Source organism: Malaclemys terrapin, chromosome 1 (assembly GCF_027887155.1).
Source record: "Malaclemys terrapin pileata isolate rMalTer1 chromosome 1, rMalTer1.hap1, whole genome shotgun sequence".
NCBI lineage: Eukaryota > Metazoa > Chordata > Testudines > Emydidae > Malaclemys > Malaclemys terrapin.
Genome location: NC_071505.1, coordinates 107,112,825 through 107,125,744, shown reverse-complemented (window position 1 = coordinate 107,125,744; position 12,920 = coordinate 107,112,825). Strand labels below are relative to the sequence as shown.

Genomic DNA, 12,920 nt, shown 5'->3' with positions numbered 1-12,920 from the left:
TACAAAACAACAGCACCACAGATTTGTGACCCCCCAATCCAATTCTCAAAATCTGGGATAAACCCCAAACCTCCAGATTTTCAAAAAATTCCCAGTACAATCAGTCACTAACTTCCCTGAGCTGTTGATATCATGTCACTGAGCAATCTGAAGGTTCAAATTCTAAAGACTGCCTTCTCAGCCAGCTCCCAAATAAAAGTCCTCAACTGTCTACTGAATATCCAAGTCCAAAAGGAATTTCCTATATGCAGGGACCCATTCCTTGTATTATATTTAAATTCTGCTTTTTAAATATTTGTGTAGACACCGAATGAAACAAAATTCCAGACCATCCACTGAAGATGCAACTAGTAATGCCTGCCAACTAGTAATGTCTGCCAAAATTTTTTACTTGAATTTTTTTACTTGAATTGTTGAATTTTTGACTTGAATTGTTTGACTTGGGAATTTTTCAACATTTACTTGAAAACCAAATTTCTCCCTCCTCTACCAAAAGATATTATTGCACTACTTAATCTGATTTATTTTAAAATCTGAATTTTACAAATTAAAAATATTAAAGGAATATCATCAAATTAAAAATCATACCACTGTATGTTTAAAGCTATCATTTTTACAAGTAGAGCTGATTGGAAAATGGAAATGTTAATGAATCTTTATCAAAATTTTGTTTGCGTGAAAAAAATTGTCTGGTTCTATTTTATAATGAACACAAAAGAAATTAGTCAAAAAATATTTTTCTCTTCCTTTTTTAAAGTTTATTTTGTGGATTTAACAGGAATTTGTGTATAGTCAGTTTGCAGTGTATGGTCAGTAAATTTCCATTTTGTTTGTGTGGATCTTTCGTACAGCAACAAAGAACCGGAAAAAAATTGAAAATTGGGAAATTATTTCCTATAAATTTAAAAATATGATTAGGTAAAGCCACAGAAACTCTTCAAGGGATTCCGGGGCAGGTGTAGTACCAGAAAATACTTTTAACTTTCTCTCACCCTCTCCAATCCTCCCACATCGCCCTCTGAAACCACTCGTATGACACAAGGGTGAAATAAATATCTGTCTTTATTGTCCATAAAGTTTGAGAGTTACTTCTAATAATTTTTATTCTGAGGGGGAAAAGTACCAGGTATAAAGGTATTTTGTTTTCATTAAACAGCCTTTATTTTTGTGTCACTTTGCTTATCACTGAGGGAAGAATCAGAATGCCAGAATTGCTCCGTCACTTACATAATGATTCTTGTCCAACACATTCCTGTGTCTTGACTGGTCAGATGCTTATTCTAGCATAAGAACCCTTCCCATTCCAATTCAGCAGTCAGGGCTCTCCCAGTGTAGAATTGTCTTTCTTGGAGCTAGTGATTCTATCAAGACAAGACAAGGTGAAAGAAGGAATTATTACAGGTCCCAGTCCCGCAAGCTGCTCTGCATAGGCAGACTCATGAGCCAAATCTTCCTTGCCAACAAACTACAATGGAACTAAACCAGTATACTGGTAATGGCAGTTCCTAATTCTTTTGGATAATAGTGGAGGTGAGGATCAGAGCAGCTGGAATGCTAATGAGAGCCAAGGAACGCAGATCTTCTTCCATCTTAATGGCTGGTTATTGTGACAGCAAAGTGATTTAGAACCCAAGCCTACTCCCTTTGCTGTCAATAGAAGTTTTACCATTGATTTCAGTGGGAGAAGGATTGGATCCTTAACAAACTGGTATCAAATGTATTTGAACCAACACTTCCACTAACTTCTTTCTTTGGCTCTGTTGATGTGAAACTTTGAGTTTGTGTCAAACAGGTTCATTTTCTAAGTGAATTGTTCAGCATTGGAAGTAAACTGCCTAGAACCAGGTAGTCCTCATTTTCTCGCCTGCATTTTTGTCCATGTCTGGCATAGCAGATAGCTTCTCCATTTTCTCCACTCCAGTGAGTGGCTATAGTTGTGATGGGATGGGGAACTCTCTTCCTTTCTAAAAACATGGTAGTTACTTAGGAGAAGAAGCTGCCATTTTCTTCAGCCACATTATCACATGTATTGAGAAAAAAACAGCTTCCTGCCTGTGGAGCTGGGTGGCTGCTCTGTGATGAGGTGAGAGATTTATCAGTCAGTGAAAACTGGAGTGGCCAACACCAACTCAGCAGGGGAAGAATTTCAGTCTGGCCTGCTACAGGACCAGAAGACCAGCTGTCAGTGCCCTAAAATGGATTCTGTATTCCCTGCTTGAACACTGCTACTATTATATTTTTTGGATTGTCAAAAGTTAACCTCTATTTTAAAATTGCTGCCACTTGAGGACATCTGGCAGTTTTAAACAGGTTGGGTTATTAGTCTGTGCTTTCATTTTTAAAATAAAACCTTATTGAATAATTTTCATAAAACAAACCTATATGTCTCTACAGTATAAAAAAACTGGACATGCAGTGATTACATCGGATAAGAAGTTAGATGCCATGGTGATAGATGCCTTAGAAATACCTATGAGTGATAAGTCAAACAGTATAATTAACCTCTATCTATACTCAGTGCCATAATAGACAAACGTTACTTATGATAACTAATAATAAAGCTGTACTTCCTAGTGTAGCTTCAGGTCAGTGACTGTTCTTGCATGAAATACAGTGGTGGTTCTCAACCAGGGATCCAGGGCCCCCTAGGTGACCTCGAGCAGGTGGCCTCGAGCAGGGGGGCCTCCAAGCAGGGCCAGCATTAGACATGCTGGTACCCAGGGCAGAAAGCCAAAGCCTCACTGCATGGGGCTGAAGCCCAGGTCCCTGAGACCCGCTGAAGCCTGAACAATGTAGCTTTGTGGGGGCCCCTGTAGCATGGGGCCCCAGGCAATTGCCTTGCTTGCTACCCCCTAATGCTAGCCCTGGCTTTTTTATGCAGAAAACCAGTTATTGTGGCATAGGTGGGCCATGGAGTTTTTATAGCATGTTTGGGATGGGGGATTCGGAAGGAAAAAGGTTGAGAACCTCTGAAATACAGCATGTGTCCTAATAAATCACCCACAGATTCTGATTCTCACCCCTTGAAAATGTCTGCAGTACAATATAAAACCGAAAAGTAATAAAATGGGGTGCATGCAGTGCACCTTTCCTCATGAATTTTCTGAGCATGACGCTCTTTGCAGCTACTGGCAATGCCTGGTCTAAGTAATTTTTGGCTATTTAGTGCCTACTTCAATCAGGCTAATATATGGCAGGTTTTTAAGACCCAAGTTTTAGTGTTATGAATGTTCTTTGTCTTGTCTAATTCAGGTTGAATATGAAGGTTTAAAGCATGAGATTAAACGATTTGAGGAGGAGACAGTATTGCTTAATAGCCAGCTAGAAGATGCCATCCGATTGAAGGAGATCGCCGAACATCAGCTGGAGGAAGCCCTGGAGACTTTAAAAAATGAAAGGGAGCAAAAGAACAATCTGAGGAAGGAACTCTCCCAGTATATCAACCTCAATGATAGTATGTACAGTAATCACATTAATATATCAGTAGATGGATTAAAGTTTGCAGAGGATGGGAGCGAACCTAATAATGATGACAAAATGAATGGGCACATCCATGGGCCTCTTGTGAAACTGAATGGAGATTACCGGACTCCTGCAGTTAGGAAAGGAGAATCTCTGCACCCAGTCTCTGATCTCTTCAGTGAGCTCAACATATCAGAAATGCAGAAATTGAAGCAGCAACTTGTGCAGGTAAGAGCTTATCTTAAAATCATAAAGACTTCCACATAATTATATCAGACTGTAATGCTAATGACTGATTTACTTGTCCATGATCCTATTCCTCACCATCCATTTCCCCTGTTCTTAGCTTTCTGCCTAGGTGTTTTCTAATTTCCAGATCTCTCAAAAAAGTTCAGTTGAGAGAATGGGGTATATGCATGGCCTGAAATGATCAGAAACAAGGGGAAGAGAGGAGAAAGGGACCCAGCAGTGCTTGAAATGTGTATGGGGTTGGGGGTAGGAGAGAAGAGTTCACAAGGGTTTGCAGATTTGCAGATCTAGGAAACACAATATGAAAATCAAGCCAGTAAACTGAAGGGCACCCTGTAAGCATTGTCTTACGAAAGCTGCTCCTCCCTGATAATAATAGACTTCGAGAACTGATGGGGGATAGGCATGGTTCCAGACCACTGGAGAAGAGTGTCACGGTTCATAGAGTGGGTCACAGCTAAGAATGCCAAACTCAGAACACGCTGTCAGAAAACAGGGCAGACACACCCAAACTGGTGGTATATTCTACGGTTAGATTTTTCCAAGCCAGTAACAAAAGTGTACCTCTGCATCACTACATTAGTTTTACCAAGGAGTCACATACAGCCCCCTTAGCATTCCAGCCCAGAGAAGCTGAACTTTATGATGTAAGGTTATTAAAACCAAAGCCACCAAACATTAGGTTTTTCCAGTCCCCAAAAAATAGTCACTCACCCCAGGTTCACTGGATACTTCAAGATCTCACCAAAAACAGCACTGGAAGCCAATCCTTAGAAAACTAAACTAAAGATTTATTAATTCGGGAAAAGAAATAAGGGTTATTAAAAGGTCTAAGCGGATAAGAAACATTACAGTTGGTTCAGAATCTGAGAGACCAGTTGTTAGCAGAGGTGTAATGCCTGTTAATTCTCCATAAGTCTCTTAGTGTCCTTCCATAAGTTCCTCAGGGTTTTACCAAAGCAGATTTGGGGAGATCCGTCTTGCATCTGGAATAGCCCCTGATAGCATCCAGAAAGATCAGAGCTGTTGGATCAGTCCCATTAATCTATATTTATAGCTCGCTGACTAAAGAACAAGCTGACAGGTGTCTTCCTAGAAAGACAGTCTGGGCATCTAGTGTGAGGAAGAATAGATACTTGAGTCTGTGACAAGTCCTAATGGCCTTGCTTTGAAGATTGAATGCTTCAGCCTTAAGGTTTCGGTCTTGTAAACACAATGTGATCACCACCAAGTCTATATCAAGTAATTTTACATCTAAATGCTAAATATGTGCTTTTTGATCTAATAACAATTGAGTATAGTTGCATACATAATGTAAAGGCAAACACAAAACATGAAAAAGTTAATTTGATTACATTGGTACCTTCTAAGAGGATGTGGGTAAATTCAGACAAATGCAATTTAAAGAGGAGTCCTTGTGGCACCTTAGAGACTAACAAATTTATTTGAGCATAAGCTTTCGTGGGCTAGAACCCACTTCATCAGATGCATGGAGTGGAAAATACAGGAGCAGGTATAAATACATGAAAGCATGGGAGTTGCCTTACCAAGTGTGAGGTCAGTCTAACGAGACAATTCACTTAACAGCAGGATACCAAGGGAGGAAAGATAACTTTTGAAGTGGTAATGAGAGTGGTCCATTTCAGAGAAGTTATCTTTCCTCCCTTAGTATCCTGCTGTTAAGTGAATTGTCTCATTAGATTGACCTCACAATCTAGGGAGGTTTAGTAGGGATAGGGAGGTGCTGGTTCCATTATACAAGGCACTGGTGAGACCTCATTTGGAGTACTGTGTGCAGTTCTGGTCTCCCATGTTTAAAAAGGATGAAATCAAACTGGAATGGGTACAGAGAAGGGCCACTAGGATGATCCGAGGAATGGAAAATCTGTCATATGAAGGAGACTCGAGGAGCTCGGTTTGTTTACCTTAACCAAAAGAAGGCTGAGGGGGGATATGATTGCTCTCTTTAAATATATCAGAGGGATAAATATCAGGGAGGGAGAGGAATTATTTCAGCTCAGTGCTAATGTGGACACTAGAACGAATGGATATAAACTGGCCGTCGGGAAGTTTTGGCTTGAAATTAGATGAACAGTTTCTAACCATCAGAGGGGTGAAGTTTTGGAACAGCCTTCCGAGGGAAACAGTGGAGGCGAAAGACTTCTCTGGCTTTAAGATCAAGCTTGATAAGTTTATGGAGGGAATGGTTTGATGGGATACAGTGATTTTAGTCAATAGGTCGATAACAATGGTCAATGGTGGGATATTAAAAGTTACTACAGAGAACTTTTCCAGAAGGTCTGGCTAGAGAATCTTGCCCGCATGCTCGGGGTTCAGCTGATCGCCATATTTGGGGTCAGGAAGGAATTTTCCTCCAGGGTAGATTGGCAGAGGCCCTGGAGGTTTTTCGCCTTCCTCCGCAGCATGGGGCAGGGGTCGCTTGCTGGAGGATTCTGAGTGACTAGAAGTCTTTAAATAATGATTTGGGGAGTTCAACAGCTAAGTCAAGGGAGAGAATTCTTCCAGGAGTGGGTGGGTCAGGTTTTGTGGCCCGCATCATGCGGGAGGTCAGACTAGATGATCATAATGGTCCCTTCTGACCTTAGAGTCTATGAGTCTATGTGAACCTCTTATGTTTGGAAGCCCAATTAACATTCCTTTGTTACTTACACACAGTGAATTAGCCTGATTACCTTGCAATGCCTCTTGACATGCCTTTAAGATCACACTCAGGTGAACTAGTCTGTTAATTTTATCCTGAACTGACTTACTAGTGTCAAAGAGCAAATATAATCTATCTTTAAAAAGGAGAACAAAGAAGACCCCAAGGATTTGTAGACCAGTCAGCCTAACTTTGATACCTGGAAAGATACTGGAACAAATTATTAAACAATCAGTTTGTAAGCCTCTGGAGGACAATAGGGTTATAGGGAATAGCCAGCATGGGTTTATCAAGAACAAATCATGACGAACCAATCTAATTTCCTTCTTTGACAGGGTTACTGGCCTAGTGGATGAGGGGAAGCAGTAGATATGATATAACTTGATTTTATAAGGCTATTGACACAGTCCCATATGACATTCTCATAAATAAGCTAGGGAAATGTGGTCTAGATGAAAGATGTGTGCATAACTTGTTGAAAGACCATACTCTCAGAGTAGTTGTCAATGGTTCATTGACAGACTGGGAGAGCATATCTAGTGGGGTCCTACAAGGGTCAGTCCTTGGTCTGGTACTATTCAATAGTCTCATTAATGACTTGGATAATGGAGTGGAGAGAGTGCTTATAAAATTTGCAGATGACATCAAGCTGGAAAGAATTCAGAGGATTAGAATTCAAACAACCTTGACAAATTGGAAGTTGGTTGGAAATTAACAAGATGAAATTCAATAAAGAGAAATGAAAAGTACTTCACTTAGGAAGGAAAAATCAAATACACAGCTATAAAATGGGGAATAACTGGCTATGTGGTAAAACTGCTAAAAAGGATCCAAGGATTAGAGTAGATCACAAATTGAATATGAGTCAACAGTGTGGTGCAGCTGCAAAAAAAAAGCTAATGTTATTCTGGGGTGTATTAACAGGAATGTAGTATGTAAGACATGGGAGGTAATCGGCCTGCTCTACTCAGCACTGGGGAGTAGCTGGAGTACTGTGTCCAGTTCTGGGCACCACACTTTAGGAAAAATGTGGATAAATTAGAGAGAGAGTCCAGAGGAAAGCAACAAAAATGATAAAAGGTTTAGAAAACTTGACCCGTGATGAAAGGTTAAGAAAAATGGGTGTGTTTAGTCTTGAGAAAAGAAGACTGGGGAGGGACCCTGATAACAGTCTTCAAATATGTTAAGGGCTCTTATAAAGAGGACAGTGATCAATTGTTCTCCATGTCATTAAAAGTAGGACAAGAAGTAACGGGCTTAATCTGCAGCAAGGAATTTAGGTTAGAATGAGGGAGCTGCATTCACAGTCTAAAGCAGGCTTGTTATATGAGCTAACAAGAGACACCTGGCGCAGTGGGGAGAGAACCTCAAGCAGCTGGTTTTTTATAAGAGAGCTGACAGTTGTTTGAGAGGGCTGACTCTGGGAAGTTTACAGGGGAGTCAGCTGTGAGCAGGACTGCTGCAAGCTGAACCCCAGGATAGGTCAACCCCAGGGTAGGTCAACCCCCATAAGAACTCATTAACAAAGAACTCTAAGAAGGAACCCTTTTGGTCCTCCAGGCTCTGAGGTAAGAGCCATGCCCTAGGACAGATTTTTGGGACTCTTTTTGAGTTTTACTTCTGAGTTATTTGTCTGAATAAACCCAGGACCCAATAAGGGTGGTGATTGGATGAGCAAGTGTGAAGTTTCTGTAAAAGGGGCTGGAAAAGGGAGAATAAAGGGCAAGGTAGGGCTGAGGCACAAGGCCACCAGAGGGCACACGGGGGCAGCCAACTCGTTTATAGTTAGATATTAGTAAAAACTTTCTAACTATAAGAGTGGTTAAGCACTGGAATAGGCTTCCAAGGGAGGTTGTGGAATCCCAGTTGTTGGAGGTTGTTAAGAACAGGTGGGACAAACACCTGTCAGATGATGGTCTAGGTTTACTTGCTCCTGCCTCAACACAGGGGGTGGGACTTGATGACCTCTCGAGGTCCCTTTCAGTTCCTCTTGCTGGATATATTAGGGCCACTTTCTGATACCATTAGCAGGGCCGGCTCCAGGGTTTTTGCCGCCCCAAGCGGCAAAAAAAAAAAAAAAAAAAAAGTCGCAATCTGCGGCAGCAATTCGGCAGGAGGTCCTTCGCTCCGAGCGGGAGTGAGGGACCGTCCGCCGAATTGCCGCCGAATAGCTGGACGTGCCGCCCCTCTCCAGAGTGGCTGCCCCAAGCACCTGCTTGGTAAGCTGGTGCCTGGAGCCGGCCCTGACCATTACACTGGTTCAGTAGCACCTTAGTCTCATTGAAGTAAATGGGAGTATCTGTGGACTAAGGTGCTATTCAATGTGAGTAAGGGTATCTGAATTAGTCCTTAGTGTATGCAGACTCAGTTCTGCTTCTGTTACACTCAATTGGAGTTTTTGCCATTAACTTAAGTTGGAAAAAGATTTGGCAGTCAATTAAGAAAGAATAAAATGGGAGAAGAGTTCCTCTTGTTGAATACTTACTCTAAGAGCTCTTGGTGTTTGAGACATAACACTATGTTGTATTCCACATTATTATCCCCTGCTGGTGATGCACCCTGTATAGAGTACCACTGGTGAGCATAATACCAGCAGTTTGTTTTCCATTCCTCCATGCCCGCAGGAGGCATTCTCAGAATTGGGAAGGGATCCAGTGTATATATACTTAATAAAAAAAACCACAGAAGAAGAAGAAGTTGCCAACATCTCTGTTATGATCATTCCAAAAAGAAATAATACAAAGCCACACAGCCTAAAGGTCCAACCATGCAAACTGTTAAGCAATTCCTGTGGGGTGCACAGCATGTCAGCTCAGTGCAAACTAAGTGTTCTTGGCACCTTCCAGGATTAGGCCCATCATTATGTCTCTCTGCTAAAGGGAGACTCATGGGAAAAAAGTGAGAGATGCACAGAAGTAAAATTGAGAATATAATGAACCTCACTTTATTGTGATCAATGGGGGGAAAAGTGCCCCTACATGTTAAGTGACATTTTGCTGGAGTACTAACTCTTTTACCTATTTCATTACCAAATCTCGGTTATGACATAAGAAAGCAGTGATGATATGGTATCTGGAACTTTGTACAATTAGTTTTGTGAGGAAAAGCATACACAAACATGTTAACAGTATTCATTTGGTAACTATTCTCAGTAACGTTGTCAGTCCACTGACAATGACCAGCCTAATATTGTTCTTCACGTTTTAATAAGTGTATTCCAAATAGTATATATGTATGAGCAGGTTTTGTAGTTGAGTCCACAGTGGATATGCCTGGCCATAGCAACTTGATACTGTGTGTAATACAGACAGCAACTGCCCTTACTAGGCATCCTAAGCATATTAAGAATTTTTTTTAAAAATAGACACAGCAAGAAAACTGAGATGATTTCTATAGATCAGCAGGGTGGGGCTGGGAGGGAGCAGAGCTCCCCGCCCTCCAGCCTCAGCCCCCGACCACGGCCCGGCCAAGGCTTTGCTCCTGGCTCCAGCCTTGGCCCCCTTACCCTTGTCTGAATCCCTCCTTCCAGGAGCTGCGGCCTGGCTCGGGGGGGAGGGAAGGGGCACAGACAGGGATAAGGGGGGATGCGACCCTGAAAATTTTTGGGACAACAGCTATAGAAACTTAAAGGTTTACCCTAGAATGCTGGTGTGTGCTATTTTTTTTTAAGTAAACTGTCCTTTCTATTTAGAGCCACATGAGCTCACCTATGGTCTCACAAATTAAATGTGAGGAATTCCTCCAGGAAGTTTCTTGATGTTGGACATGGGGATTTAATTATATGCTCATGCTGGTAATGCTTCAGCAAAATAGGATTTGCTATCTTCAGCAGCGTCTTTGTGGTGTTATATTCATGGAGGTATGTATCAAAGGTTGGTATGAGCACTTCCCACTTCCACCAAAGGGTGTGTATTTTAGCAATTTGAAATTTCTGTACACAACAGCCATTTATTTGCCCTATTATCAAACTACAGGCCTATTGTTGCACACGCATCAAAATATTGGTTAAGGCAGGTACAATTCCTCCTGCAGCTCTGGGGCTGCACTCCTTCATGCCTCTTGACAGGCCAGTTCTTGGCTGGTGCCGAGGAGACCTTACTGTCACTGCTTGTATTCCAATAGTGCAAACAAGACACACCTTCTAAAGGAAGTGAGTAACATGACCCACCAATTCCCAGCGAAGGTCCATGCCTCAATCAAAATTCTAATGGTTTTTAATGGCGAAGATGTCTTCTCTGTTTTGGGAGGAAGGAATTATCCATGTCCTTTTCAGAGCCCTGTGATTCCTTCCACCACTTTATTCTCCTTATTCTTGAGGCCCTACCTCATAGCCACCTTTCTTCTGAGTGGAGAGGATTAGACAAATCTTTCTTCATCATTCAATGTGGTGGTTGTTGAACAATGTTCAGTGTTCTCCCTCTCTGATCTCCCCCTTCACCTTCCTTAGCACTTCCAGTGCTTTTCTGTCCAGAGAACCAAGAAAATTAGACTAGACATCAGGTTCCATAATGGAAGTTTCCTGTTCAGAAGTTCTTCACATTTCCCACCATCAGTTCATTGCTAACTTCTCTTGTTAACAAACTAAATAATAATGATAAATTTGGTTCCCATAGTTCAAAGCAAACTGCTAACCCACATTGGGGGAAAATACCCCCAAACTGAAATCCTTGCAGAGAAGTGTGCAGCATGAAACACGTACAGCTCATTTGGGTTGTTTTTTTTAGTTTGTTTTAGATAATGATAAAGTTAGTTAGTGAAACTACTAATTTAGTTGTCCCAAAAACCCAGATGACACTGAACTATAACACTCTGTTTCTAGAAGATTGCTGTGGGTGGAAATAAAAATATGGCAGATTATAGAAAGTGAATACTTAGGAACAGCAGAAAGTCATTATTATTTAGGAGTTTGCTCTTGCTTTTTTTTTTTTTTAAGGCAGAAGCATATACTAGTCACTGAAACACACTAACATCCTAGTGTCGTCTAGTATTGTACTGCTTATTTGAATACATTTATATTGATTCCATAGATTTCTTTAAATGTCTCACCTAGTATTCCAGTTAGCATATGGGTCCCAGATACACTACAGTACTTCTAACACCACGTTTTTTGTATCTGCAAGCAGATAATCGTTTCCATGCAAGTTCTCTATTTATTTTGCCAGTCTGAAATTTTGCAAGAGAAGCAATTTTTCCAGACCTGGTTTGTGTTTATTAAAGATATCATAAACGTTCCCATTCATTTCCTTCTCCATAGTAGATGTCTGCACTGAACAATAATGTAGTAAGAGTCAATTCTTTCTAACTAGTTTAAGTAGTCATGGTCACTAGAAAACAGTGGCTCTGTAGGGCCAACTTCCTGTAACAAATGGTAAAACATTATTTGACAATGAGCCTGTAGAGAGGTTAGCCGGGGCTTGTCCCTCTCCGGGGTGGCGGGGAACCACTCTGCCTCCCTTAGTCCTTGCATGGCCCCTTGGGGAATCAGTTGGGCGGCAGGAGTCCTGGCTCAAGCTGTCCGGCAGGGAGCTGAGCACACACAGGTAACAATTAACAGATAACTAGCCCAGGCCCTGGGTCAGGGCAGGGCAGTAAAGAATCACAGCTCAGGCCCTCAGGCAGGGGCTGAGTAGCAGTTTATATAGTCAGCAGGCCAAGGCCCTGGGTCAAGGTGGGGTAGTAAAGAGTCCAAGGCTCAGGCCCTCAGACAGGGGCTGAGCAAACTCAGGTAAATAGCACACCCAGGCTTCAGGCTCTGAGTGGCCTGGGAGAGGGGGAGACTGCCACCCATGCATTGGGTGGCAGGTGGGGGACCCACAGGCCCTCCCACTCCACTGCATCCCAGCCCGGGGTCCTATCAGTGACCAAAGGCCCGCAGTTGTCAGTGGGGATCCTGGCCGCAACACACTGACGTGGGTTCCGGCTGTGTTGCAGCCAGACTAGGGTCAGCTGCTCCCGGGCTACTTCCCAACTCCCCCTCTGGAGGTACCTGGGTCAAGGTGGTGTCCTCAGGGGGGGTCGATCACTATTGGATCCTTGGGGTAGCTGGTGAGGGGTAGGCTCAGCGACTCTCCCACATGCTGGTCTGCGTCGAGTGTCGGCCAGTCAGGCCAGTCTCCAGGTCCGCCGCTGGTTGCTGCAGCTGGGCCAGAGGTGTCCGGCCTCTCCAGCGGCTGCCTCTCGAGTGAGCTCTGGGGTTAAGCTCTTATACTTCCTGTCTGGCCTCTGACCCTCTGAGGGGCAGGCTTGGAGTGCTCTGGCTCCACCCACTCTGGTGTTCGGCGGAGCTCGTCCCTCTCGGGGGCACCAGGGAACCACACCGCCTCCCTACAGAGCTCCATGCAGCCATCTTTATTTCTGTATCAGTAGAATCCACTGTTAGCCGCCAAATTCAAGGACTTCTCCTAATGTTCCTGCTGTGGCACTACTTATCTTTAAGGGCCAGCTCTTCTTGTGACAATGTCCATATATCTTTTCAGTATATGGTTACTGTCACAGGAAGAGCTGGCACTTTAAGATGGTTGATATTCAGCCTCATCTGTGCCAGGTG

The 12,920-nt window shown here is 42.7% G+C and overlaps 1 protein-coding gene across 5 annotated transcripts in view; it reads left to right on the top strand.

The window, feature by feature from the left end:
• Nucleotides 1–12,920, top strand: part of BICD1 (BICD cargo adaptor 1) — a 295,326-nt gene that overhangs the window by 212,902 nt on the left and 69,504 nt on the right. For all 5 annotated transcript variants that reach the window (XM_054034480.1, XM_054034454.1, XM_054034445.1 and 2 more), the window contains exon 4: nucleotides 3,253–3,690. In XM_054034480.1, the coding sequence (XP_053890455.1) occupies nucleotides 3,253–3,690 (438 nt within the window). The remainder of the gene's footprint in view (nucleotides 1–3,252; nucleotides 3,691–12,920) is intronic.